Source organism: Psammomys obesus, unplaced genomic scaffold (genome assembly GCF_907164565.1).
Source record: "Psammomys obesus unplaced genomic scaffold, mPsaObe1.curated_primary_1811, whole genome shotgun sequence".
NCBI lineage: Eukaryota > Metazoa > Chordata > Mammalia > Rodentia > Muridae > Psammomys > Psammomys obesus.
The window spans coordinates 9,022,125-9,035,313 of NW_026585742.1; the positions used below are offsets into that span (position 1 = coordinate 9,022,125).

The 13,189-nt window shown below is 42.0% G+C and overlaps 1 protein-coding gene across 9 annotated transcripts in view; it reads left to right on the forward strand.

Moving 5' to 3' along the window:
- The window catches only part of Thrb (thyroid hormone receptor beta), a 351,830-nt gene that overhangs the window by 311,349 nt on the left and 27,292 nt on the right, over positions 1-13,189 (forward strand). For all 9 annotated transcript variants that reach the window (XM_055599083.1, XM_055599084.1, XM_055599086.1 and 6 more), the window contains one exon: positions 8,696-8,796. In XM_055599083.1, the coding sequence (XP_055455058.1) occupies positions 8,696-8,796 (101 nt within the window). The remainder of the gene's footprint in view (positions 1-8,695; positions 8,797-13,189) is intronic.

Sequence of the window (13,189 nt, forward strand, 5' to 3'; positions counted from 1 at the left end):
AGGAAGGTATTTGTGCTAATGCTTTGGTTGTTTGCTGTTTAGAAGTTACTCTGTACCTTATAGCTAGTTGTTTGAGGGCTGGCACCTTCCTGAGCACCTTCCGCTCTGCTGCTGTCTGTTAGTTACCTTTCTGTTGGTGTGACCAAATATGCGGCAAAAGCCACACTCAGGAGCACGGTTCTCGGGGTTCATGGTTTGAGGGATATTCAGTCTGTGGTGGTGAAGAAGGTGTGGCCACGGGGACATGAGACAGATAGACATTCTGTTTACCAGGAAGCTAAGAAAGATGAATGATGCTATGCTTGCGTCCCCTCCCCCTTTCATTTTATTCAACCCATGTTCAGAGTGGCTCTCCCACCTCAGCTAACCCTCCAGGAAATACCCTTATAGACATGCACAGAGATGTGGCCCCTATGTTAGGCTAAATCTACTTAAGTTGACTAGAAAGGTTAACCATTACACCTTCCTGTGAAGTATGACTGGTCTCTCAGTGTGGTTTCCATGAACAGTTCTTGACAGTAATGTTAGGATCTCTTCATGGTCTTGCCCTCACTTTCCCTCCTTCTCTTACTGAAAAATGAACAGAGCTAGAGAAACAGAGCTAGTTGCTTACAGGATTCCCAAAGATGGAAACTTTGTTTTGCTTGTTTTGTTTTAATTAATTAATTCAATTTAGATCTAAACCATATGTCCATCCCTCTTCTCTTCCCAGTCCCATCCTCCCTCCCACATCCCTGCTCCCCTACCCAGGCACCCTAGCTCACCTATTCACATGAGGACTGAGTTCTTTTTTTTTCTCCCCTGGGGCCTTGTAGGGAAGTCCCATCAGTGGGAAGTGATCAGAAAGTAGACAGTATAGTCTGTGTCAGAGATATCCCCCACTCCCTTAACTAGTGGGCCCACATGAAGCCTAAGATGCCCATCAGGTTTGTCTTCTTAGGGTCTGTACAAAAATCTGCTTATAAGTGAGTACATACCATGTGCATCTTTCTGGGTCTGGGTTTCCTCACTCAGGTTGATCTTTTCTAGTTCCATCCATTTGCCTAAAAATTTCATGATTTCCTTGTTTTTAATGACTGAGTAGTAGACCATTGTGTAAATGTACCACAGTTTCTTTATCCATTCTTCAGTTGAGGAACATCTAGGTTGTTTCCAGATTCTGGCTATTACAAATAAATCTGCTCTGAACATTGTTGAGCAAATGTCCTTGTTATATGGTGGAGCATCTTTTGGGTGTATCCCCAGGAGTGGTATAGGTCTTAAGGTAGGGCTATTTTTAGTTTTCTGAGAAAGAACCAGATTAATTTCCAAAGTGGTTGTACAAGTTTACATTCCCATCAGCAATGCAGGAAGGTTCCGCTTTCTTCACATCCTCACGAGCATGTGATGTCACTTGAGTTTTTGATCTTAGCTGTTCTGACAGGTATAAGATGGAATCTCAGAGTCATTTTGATTTGCATTTCTCTGATGACTATGGACTTTGAACATTTCTTTAAGTGCTTCTCCAACATTTGAGGTTCTTCTGTTGAGAATTCTCTGTTTAGCTCCGTATCCCATTTTTTAATTGAATTATTTGGTTTGTTGGTGTTTAATTTATTGAGTTCTTTATATATTCTAGATATTAGCCCTTTGTCAGATGTAGGATTGTTGAAGATCTTTTCACAATCTAAGACTGACACTTCATTCTACTGATAGAGTCCTTTGCTTTACAGAAGCTTTTCAGTTCCAAGAGGTCCCATTTATTAATTGTTGATCTTAGAGTCTGAGCTGTTGGTGTTCTGTTCAGGAAGTTGTGTCCTGTACCAATCATTTCCAGACTCTTACCCACTTTCTCCTCTAGCAGATTTAGTGTATTTGGTTTTATGTTGAGGTCTTGATCAGTGTGGACTTGAGTTTTATGCAGGGTGATTACTGTGGATCTATTTGCATTTTTCTACATGTAGACATCCAGTTAGACCAGCACCATTTGTTGAAGATGTATATTTTTGCCATTGTATGGTTTCGGCTCCTTTGTCAAAAATCAGGTGTGCTTAGGGATGTGGGTTTATTTGTGGGTGTTCAATTCAATTCTATTGATGAACCAGCCTATTTTTATGCCAGTACCATGTAGTTTTTATTACCATTGCTCTGTAGTATAGCTTGAGGTCAGGTATGGCAATACCTCTAGAAGTTCTATTATAGTATATGATTGTTTTCACTATTCTGGGTTTTTTGTTTTTTTCATATGAAGTTTAGAATCATTCTTTCAAGGTCTGTGAAAAAATATGTTGTTATTTTAATGAGGATTGCACTGAATCTGTAGATTGCCTTTAATAAGATGGCCATTTTTACTATGTTAATTCTATCAATCCATGAGTATGGGAGTTCTTTCCATCCTCTGATCTCTCCTCTAATTTCTTTCTTCTGAGATTTGAAGTTTTGTGTTTTTTTATTTTTTTCATACAAGTCTTTCACTTGCTTGGCTAGAGTTACCCCTAGATTCTTTATATTTTTTGTGGTTATTTCTTTCTCAGCCCATTTGTCATTTGTATACAGGAGGGCTACTGATTTTTTTTTTAATTAATTTTGTATCCAGCCACTTTGAGGAAGGTGTTTATCAGCTGCAGGAGTTCTCTGGTGGAGTTTTTGTGGTTGCTTATGTATACTATCATATCATCTGTGAATAGCGATACTTTTAACTTCTTCCTTTCTGATCTGTATCCCTTTGATCTTCTTTAGTTGTCTTATTGCTCTAGCTAGACTTCTAGCACTACATTGAAGAGATATGGAGAGAGTGAGCAACCTTGTCTTGTCCCTGATGTTAGTGGAATTGCTTTGAGTTTTTCTCCATTTGGCTATTGCCTTGCTGTATGTAGCCTTTATTATGTTAAGGTATGGACCTTGTATCCCTGATCTTTCTAAGACTTTTATCATGAAGAGGTGTTGGATTTTGTCAAAGCTTTTTCTGCATCTAATGAGATGATCATGTGAATTTTTTTTTCTTTCAGTTTGTTTATATGGTGGATGACATTGATAGATTTTCATATGTTGAACCATCCCTGCATGCCTGGGATGAAGCCTACTTGATGATGGTGGATGATGTGTTTGATATGTTTGATGTGTTTGTCTTGAATACTGTTTGCAAGTATCTTATTGAGTATTTTTGCATCGATGTTCATAAGGGAGATTGGTCTGAAATTTTCTTTGTTGAGTCTTCGTATGGTTTAGGCATCAGGGTTACTGTGGCTTTATAGAATGATTTTAGTGGTGTTCCTTCTGTTTCTATTTTGTGGAATAATTTGAGGAGTATTTCTGTGAAATTCTGGTAGGATTCTATGCTAAAACCTTCTGGCCCTGGGTTTTTGTTGTTGTTGTTGTTTGGTTGGGAGACTTTTGATGGCTGCTTCTATTTCCTTAGGGGTTATTAGGGCTATTTAAACTTTACCTGCTCTTGATTTAACTTTAGTAGGTGAAATCTATCAAGAAAAATGTCCATTTCCATTAGATTTTCCAATTTTGTGGAATACAGACTTCTAAAGTAAGACCTAATGGTTCTTTGGACTTCCTCAGTCTCTGTTATTATGGCCCCCTTTTCATTTCCAATTTTGTTAAATTAGGCACTGCCTCTTCTGCCTTTTAGTTTGTTTGTCCAGGGCTTTGTCTTGTTGATTTTTTTTTTAAAGAACCAACTCTTGGTTTCCTTGATTCTTTGTATTGCTTTCTTTGTTTCTAATTTATTGATTTCAGCCCTGAGTTTGATTATTTCCTGCCATCTATTCTTCTTGTGTGTATTTTCCTCTTCTTTTTTTTTTTTTTTTCTAAAGCGTTCAGGTGATCTGTTAAGTTGCTAATATGGGATCTCTTCAATTTCTTTATGAAGACACTTATGCTATGAATTTTCCTCCTAGCACAGCTTTCATGGTGTCTCATAAGTTTGGGTAAGTTGTGCCTTCATTTTCATTGAATTCTAGAAAGTCTTTAATTCGTTTCTTTCTTTCTTCCCTCACCCAGTGATCATTGATCAGGAGGTTGTTCAGCTTCCATGAGTATGTAGGCTTTTTGTTGTTTCTACTGTTGTTGAGGTCTAGCTTTAATCGGTGACTATCTGATAAAGAACAATGGGTCAGTTTTCATGTATTGGTTGAGGTTTGCTTTGTGACCTGCTCTATCGTCAATTTTGGAGAAGGTTCCATGTAGTGCTAAGAAAAAAAGTATATTCTTTTGTGTTTAGGTAAAAAGTTCTGTAGACATATATTAGGTACATTTGATTAGTGACCCCTCTTAGTTTCATTATTTCTCTTAGCTTTTGTCTCAATGATATGTCCATTGGTGAGAGTGGGGTGTTGAAGTCGCCCACTATTAATGGATTGGGATCAGTGTATGATTTAAGCTTTAATAATGTTTCTTTTATGAATGCCCTTGTATTTGGGACATAGATGTTCAGGATTGTGGTGTTCTCTTGATAGATTCTTCCTTTGATGAGAATGTAGTGTCCTTCTCTATATATTTTGATTAATTTTGGTTGAAACACTATTTTATTAGATATTGGGATGGCTTCTCCAGCTTGCTCCTTGGATTGCTTGGAAAGCCTTTTTAAAGCCCTTTATTCTGAGGTAGTGTCTATCTTTGTTGCTAAGGTTTGTTGCTGAGTCTCTTGAATGCAGCAGAATGTTGGATCCTGTTACTGCAAGTATTCTGTTAGCCTGTGTCTTTTTATTGAAGAGTTGTGTCCATTGCTGTTGATAGATGTGACCGATGATTGTTAGTTCCTTTTATTGTGGAGTTGGTGGTGATGGTATGTTTGTGTGCTTGTTTTCTTTTGTGTTTGTTGTTGTGAAGTTATCTATATCCTGTGTTTTCTTGGGTGTAGTTTACCTTGTTGGGTTAGAGTTTTCCTTTAGTATCTTTTGTAGGACTGGGTTTATGCATAGATATTGTTTAAGTATAGTTCTGTCTTGGAATATCTTCTTTTCTCCATCTATGTTGATTGAAAGCTTTGCTGGGTTTAATAGTCTAGGTTGGCATCTGTGGTCTCTTAAGAGTCTGTATGACATCTACTCAGGCCCTTCTAGCTTTCATAGTCTCTATTGAGAAGTCCGGTGTGATTCTAATGGGTCTACCTTTATATGTTACTTGGCTGTTTTCCCTTGCTGCTTTTAATTTTTTTCTTTGTTCTATAGATTTAGTGTTTTGATTATTATGTGGCAGGAAGAATTTCTCTTCTGGTCTAGTCCATTTGGTGTTCTGTAAGCCTTTTGTATGTTTAACAGCATCTCTTTCTTTAGATTGGGAAAAATTTTCTTCAGTGATTTTCTTAAAAGTATTTTCTGGACTTTGCAGCCTGGAATTTTCTTTTTTGTCTATTCCTATTATTCTTATGTTTTGTCTTTTCATGGTGTCCTTGATTTCTTTGATGTTTTGTGTCAGGAACTTTTCTGTCTTAATGTTTTCTTTGAGAGATGTATCGATTTCTTCCATTGTATTTTCAACAGCTGAGATTCTCTCCCCCATCTCTTGTATTCTGTTGGTGATGCCTACCTCTGTGGTTCATGATCTCTTCTCTAATTTTTCCATCTCCAGGGTTTTCTCAGTTTGTGTTTTCTTTATTGATTCTAATTCCATTTTCAGGTCTTGAACTGCTATATTCACTTCCTTCATCTGTTTGACTGTGGTTTCCTGTCTGTCCCTGATGACCTTTATTTGTTTGGTTGTATTTTCCTTTATTTCTTTGAGAGATTTGTTTGTTTCCTGTTTATATTCTTCTAATAACTGCATAACCATAGATTTAAGGTCATTTACCTGTGTTTCAGCTGCATGGGAATATTTGTTGTTGGGGGCTTCTGGTGAAGCCCTGATGTTCTGGGTTTTGTTGATTGTGTTCTTACACTGGCCTTTGGCCATCTGGCTGCCCATAGCCTTAGCTGTTTGTTTCTTGAACCTACACCTACGACTGGATCCATAGACTCTGGTGTCTGGAGTAGTCTTCAGGATAAGGAGAAAGGTCCAGTGGACAAAAATGGGTGCTGGCATTTCAGAAGCAGCCATGCTGGGGTGGGTGTTTTGGAAAACCAGGGCATAGGTACAGGTGCCCAAAGGACACGGGACACTGGTGCAGGTGCCCTGAATGGCAGGGGAGCTGGTGAGGGTGCCTTGAAGGTCAGGGTGCAACATCTCAGGTGGACGCTGCAGGGTGGGGGGAGTCTGCCTCATGTGGCAATTGCAGGGACCTGGTACCTCAGAAGGCAGCTGAGCTGTGGCTCACAGGCCTATCAGACACTGTGCTCATGGGACTCAGATTCTTCTGAGTCCCTGGCTCCACCATCTTGGACCCAGGATCCATATGATTTTATTGTCTACCTGGTATCCACAGGGGGACCAGAAGAACCATGGTTTGGAGGTTGAGATGCTGTCTCAGGACAGACACTGTTCTCAGGAGAGCAGGAGGGATCCAGTGACTGGCTGCTGGAGCCGAGGTTTCCTGGACCTGGGGCCTGCACTCCCTTGAGTATGCAAAAAGGGCAAAGGGCTCGCGTTTCTTGACTCCAGGACCAAGGAGATGGCCAACAGGTCCTGGGTCCAATTGTTTCCAACTCCCTGATGTCCCCTCTTTTCTGGGAAGCACCAAAGTTGGTGTTTTGGATCCAGCCACCTGTTTACTCACTGGTTTCAGTCTCTGATCCTCTGCCCCTTAGATATGGCACACAATGGCCACCGCCAATCTTGGAACTCCATTTTGTTTGTGTTTCTATTTAGTCTGTTTGTCATGGTGCTTAGCATACAGTTTATGCTAAATAAGTTCTGGCTAACATCATCAATAAAGGAGTGACTAAAGACAAATCATTCCCTTCCTTCCTTTTATCCCTGCTCCAGGTCTTTTCCAGAATTATTTTTTTAAATGCCTATTGAGGGGCTGGAGAAATGGCTCAGAACCAAGAACACTGGTCTGGTTTCCAGCACCCACTGTGGGCAGCACAGTTGCTCCTATATCCAGGTCCAGGGGAGCCTGCACAGGCCCCAACATACATGTGCACGTGATAACCCCACAGACACAGACACATAAAATTAACGTTTTTTCTACTCTTTTATAAACATGAAAAGTTTTTTTAAAAAACTACTAATAATAAAATGCTTGGTAAGAGTTTCGGAAACTTTGAGTCCAACAGCTGAGTCATCATTTGCTACAGGCAAAGGAAACTAAGAAAAGCCCAGCAGCTCACCTGAGCTCAAGCCCTCCATCTACATTGGAAGCACTCCAGTCTTCCCAGGTTAAAAACGTAAGCAAGCCATCCATCCCTAAAGAATAAAGAAAGGATTCATCTGGGGTGGGTGGGTGGGTGGGTGTGCACGCGCGCACACCTTTTCTGCTTTAAAAAGTGAGCTTTAGGTGACCTGCTGTCACAAAAGGTCAGTGGAAATATACAGTAAGTTACCATCTGTGATCTTGGTTGAAACTAAGAAAGGTTCCCTGAAGCCAAGACCTTCCTAAGCACCATGACCAGGAGAGTTTCATTTCTTTTTTTAAATTTTTATTTTTATTAATTACAGTTTATTAACTTTGTATTCCAGCTGTACCCCCTCCCCCGGCCCTTTCCAATCCCACCCTCCCTTCCTCTCTTCTCCTATGCCCCTCACCCAGTCCACTGATAGGGGAGGTCCTCCTCCCCTTCCATCTGACCCTAGTCTATCAGGTCTTATCAGAACTGGTTCTTTGTCTTCCACTGTGGACATCCCCTCAGGGGAGGTGATCAAAGAGCCAGCCCATGAGTTCATGTCAGAGACAGTCTTTGTTCCTATTTTGGGGGAACCCTCTTGGACACTGAGGGGCAAGAGTTTCATTTCCTCTGCCTTTCTACCTCACAAACCAGCAGACCAGGATTTTTTTTTTTACAGTGTTGAGCTTATCTAAAAGCTCCTGTGTCTTTGGCACATGTGTGGGTGTGTGGTCATGGCCTCCACATGAACAGGAAGAAACAAGCAGGGGCAGGAAGAAGGCTGCTTCTGGGGGTTTTTAGCCTGAGCCTTCTGAGCCCAGAGAGTTTGATCCACCAACACAGTACCAAAGGGGGTGACTTTGGTTAGGTTTTCTTTCCTTCAAAATGAACCTTTCATTCCACCCAGCAGTGTTAGGCTGTGTATCTATTTGCCAACCTGTTTCAGATGCACTTGTGCATTCCTCTCAAGCTCTCTGTTTTTAGGGGGAAGTAGCACAAATCATTCCTGCCACCAGGTGTTAGAGTGCTGGATTTCAGTCTCTGTTCTTTGTTCCTAGTGAGAGCGTAAGGGAGGCTCACTCGAGCCCTTAAAGCTATTGTTTTGGCCTGGGAAGTACTTGACTAGTGTAGCAAACAAGGTTTCTTCATTGCCTGCTCTCTTGACTTGAGAAAGGACAGGGTCTTAGGGCAAGCTGTGAAATAAGCTTTGTAAAGGAGAGTGTTCCATACCCGTGCAGCTGTGGCCTCAAATCTCTGCCTCTCATCATGACTCAAGGACTCCCACACTCTGCTTACAGGATGCCCCACAGCAGGCAGGGTCCCGCCTCCATCCCAGCCCCTGTGTTTAAGACAGGCTGTTGTTAGGCTGGGTGCTGTTAGGCTCTATTGAGCATTTCCTGTGGTTACCACCTCTGAGCAAATCAATCTGGTCGGGCAACCTTAGCTTCTGAGGTCTCTGCTTGTGCGTGATGCTGTCTCTTCACCTTCCTTTTTGTCCTTTGCAGGGTACATCCCCAGCTATTTAGACAAGGATGAGCTCTGTGTAGTGTGTGGGGACAAGGCCACAGGGTACCACTACCGCTGCATCACCTGTGAAGGCTGCAAGGTAAGTGCCAAGGTCCCTAGCACAGGCCCTAACGCAGCACCAGGCCCCTCCCGGAGAGCCACTAGAAATCACTATCAAAAGACAAATTCCAACATTCACGGCCTCTGGCCATCCAGAGGTCCAGTGGTCCTCTTTATTTCTGATGTGCTCAAGATCTAAATCTTTTTTCCTAAATCATGAATAACTAAATGAAATTTTGCAATAGCGTGGTGTTTGATTTCTTGTGTTTTTAAAACAAAAGGACAGCTAACAAAAATAAATTAATAGCATTACTTTGAGCTTTAAAGCATTTTTTTTTTAATATACAGTCAGTCCGATGCTTCACTGTTTCTCCTCCCATTTTCTGTGCAATGTCTGAGGAGATGGAGCTTGCCGCACGGCTGTTTCTGCTGTGAGTCTACATGAGTATACCCCCTTCTTAGGGTTCCATTAGGCAGAATCTTTGAAGCAACTAAACTCAATTATGTTCCAGCATTTATTCAAAGTGGCTTTCTGCAGAGCCTGTAATAAATGAAGTCAGATTGCCATCAGGTAATTTTGTGCTCCACAAAACAGGAGATTTTTTTTTTTTTTTTAGATTTATTTATGTATACAGTATTCTGCCTGCATGCCAGAAGAGGGCACAGGATCTCGTTATAGATGGTTGTGGTTGCTGGGAATTGAACTCAGGACCTTTGGAGTTAAGAGCAGTCAGTGCTCTTAACCACTGAGCCATCTCTCCATCCCAAAGAAGAAGAAGAACCTTAGATTTAAACCATGGACCTCCAGATTCAATCTGGTGCCTTCCCAACTGAGCCATCTGAGGTCTCTGCCAGGAGATTCTTGACAAAAACAAACTGGTTTGTTCACATCTGTCTGCTTACAGTCTTAATCATCAAAATGAAGATAAGCATTATGGATCTTTTGGTCCATCAACCTGGGTTAGAAAATAAACACGGGAAGCTCAGCCCACTGTGGTACCTTGCAGCTGACACTGTGTAGATGGGGATTATTAGAAACTAGAAACGGACTTTTTATTTCCTGTAAAGTTTACAGTAAAACTTGAATTAATTTAAAAAAGCAAAACAAAACTTCCTCTTCCCTTCTTTTTCCTGCTCTTCCTCCCACCCTCCCTGGCTTTCTTCCTGCCCTCACCTTTAAGACCCACAGTTGTTTCAAGTCACACCACTTCCCTGGTGGGAGACTTTCCATGCGAGTCCCTGCCTCCTGCACAGCTGGGGGGCACTGCCGCATCTCTACAGGGCAGCCTGCAGGGTCCTTTCCGAGCTCCTGGAGCCTCTTCAGCCTCACCTTCAGCTGGAATGTGTGTGAAGCCAGAGACTCCCCTTCTCCAAGATTCTTTTGATACGGAATTTTAACATGACAAAACTGAGCTAAAAGTTGTGTTCCTTCTTTGAAAATAAGGTTAAAAAGTTAGTTGCAAGTCTTAGCTGTCTATTAATCAGGAGATTTTTGGACCAGCTCCTGAGGCAGGCTTTTATTGTTTCATTTGAAAGGAATAAGCCTAGCAAGGCCTGGTGCTTCAGGCCTGTAATTCCAGCTACTTAAGAAACATTACAATATTGTGTGTCTGTACTGTTGTAAAAGCATTCTTTCACAACAGTATCATAAAATTTGAATTGAGAGAAAATATAATGAAAAGTTAGTGTAACTCCTAAGTCCCCAAAGTGATTCTAAAGACTGTGTCTATGATAGAACACATTTCCAGCAACTTCCCTAATGGAGGGAGACTCGAGCCTTTTTACCCCTTACCCTGCCTCACTAAAGTCAACCAGCCTCTCCCAAGACTAGTAGGTATTGAGGGACCTGACCCAGCTGAGATTTTCTTAAAAGAAATATCATATCTATAGGAGCTAAAGAGATGGCTAGATGATTAAGAGGAATTCCTGCTCCACCAGGGAACCTGAGTTTCCACGACCGACCTCCAGCAGTTCACAACTGCCTATAGCTCCAGCTGCTTCAAAGTCTTCTCCTGACCTCTGAGGGCACCTGCCCACGTGGGTTAAACACAAGCACACGTGAACACCCAGGCATACACACACACACACACATATGCACAGGCATGCACACACAGTTTAAAATAAATCTTTTGGAAAGCTAACTGGAAGCATCAAATAGCATAGCTCGGTGCCTCTATGCCTGTGTCAGATCAGATCCTGTTTGTAGGTTACCTCCACCATAGACCCAGAGAGGAACCCAGAGACCAAAAGTGTCCCTAATGTGATAAAGAAGCAACTTGGAAAATGGAGAAAGAGGTTTTCAAATGTAACATCATTTTCAAGAGTGTCAAGAGATAAAAAAAGGCCGCACCTCACAGTTTGTTCCCACCAACAGTGAATAATACAGACAGAATCTGTACTGTCCCAGCAGCAGAAAGACTGTGACGTTTTTAACTCTGCTGTGATATGTAACTTGTTGCACACTTCGCTTTTTGTAGCAAGAAGGTTGGTGTTGGCCTACAACAAACTGTTTTCAAAGAAAGGCCCAAAATGTAACAATATTTCCTCTAAATACTGAACTGAAATAATACTCTAGTTTCATGCTTTTTGCTGTGATAAAACTAACAAACTTGTGGGAGAAAAAGATTTGGCTTATGCTTGCAGGTCACAGAGCATGAAAGGACTGTTGAAGGAGTCCGGGCAGGCTTCTACTTGAAGCAGAAGCATGAAGGAAGGCTATTTGCTGGCTTGGGCATCCTTAGCTAGCTTTCTTACACAACCCAGGACCACCTAGCCAGAGAGCAGTTCCACCTACAGTGAGCTAAGCCCAACTATATCAATTAAAGCAAGACAGTCCCTCACAGACACACTCACAGGGCAAAATTATCTGGGCAATAACACAATTGTGACTCCTCTAGTTGACTCGATGGCAAGATGATAAAGCTAAATGACAGCTAAGTAGGATGGATAGTAACATAAAAGTCCTTTGTGTGTCTCTGTGTGTGAGTGTTTGTGTGTGTGGTGTTGTTGTTTTGAAAGAGGGTTTGTCTGTATAACCTTGGCTATTCTGGAACTCACTATGTACACCATGGCTGGCCTCAAACTCAGAGATCTGCCCGGAGTGTTGGGATTAGAATCATGTGTCACCACATCTGGCTGCATAGAGGCCCTTATATCTGGCTGGTCAATCACGTGAGACCATTAAGAAGTAAATCTGGCTCTTCCCTGAGGACAGAAGCATGTCTGCTGTAGGTTATAAGGGCGAGTTCCCTGTTCGAGTACAAGTCAATGAAACATGTCCTTATTTATTCCAAGAAGTCTCATTTGTCAGCTCACAAGACCTGATGGGGTGTTGGTGTTGCTGCTGGGGATTGAACTCAGAACTTCATGAATGTTCAGCATATACATGCCACTGGGCTGCACCCCTTAACCCTAAAACGATTCTTTGAGTAAATGTCTTATCTTTATCTCCAGGAGCTAATTTTCACCACTTTCTAAGATTAAGAGACCTGTCATCCTTACACTTACCTAAATGTCACGCCATGTGTCAAAGAGGCTTGGCCATAGATTAGAAAAGGGATTTGGTCTACAAAGTCACCAGAGGCAGGCTCAAAGGAGGTGGTGCAGGAAGCAGTGCAGCAAGCCACTGCAATTGTCTTCTTGAGAAGCGTAAGTTCTCTCATTCCATTCAAGGGCACACAGCATACACACATGACCTTCCCTCAGTCGAGTACGACGTGCTTACCCTGGCCTGCTGTGGTCTCCCTGGGCATCCAGTGTGAGGCTGAAAAGGGTCTATCAGCATTCCTCCTCAGCAGTGGCCCGCACCCTCCTTGGTTGGACTCTAGGTAAACATGGCTTCCTCCAGAATGGGGTGCTATCCTGCCCCTTTCCCAGTGTATACTATCCATCTTGTAAGAAATGGCTGGGTTTCTTTTGTCCCCTCTGCCTTCTGGGAAAGCCACATGGAAACTTGCATTTTGTTCTAGAGTCATGCTGTGACATGGCCCTCTGGGCAGATTCTGCACCTAGGAAAACATGGCTGATGTCTCAGACAGCTGCTTGTGTGTGGTTCCTGGCCCTATAGCAACATGTCACTCAGAGGCATGTACACGTTTAAGAACACAAACCCCGGATGCAGTGAGTTTGTCTGTTAGAATGTGATTTTGAAAAGCAAATCATATTCCTTAAAACCACAGAGCTTTGTCTGAGTGAAGGCTATGCAGGTAGACATGTGTCCACAACCCTGGGCTCTCTTTTTTTGTCCAAGCCAAAAAAATTAAATGATGTGACAAAAGCAGACAACCTCTAGAGCAGCTGGTATTTCTCTAAAAGAGTGAGAGGCCCCTCTGAGTGTAAGCAAAGACCTCTTTTAAAAGGTGTGCATTAGAGTCAATGAAAGTTTTGAGGATAAGTGAGAAAAAACTTTTTATAATATCTGCTTATATAAATAA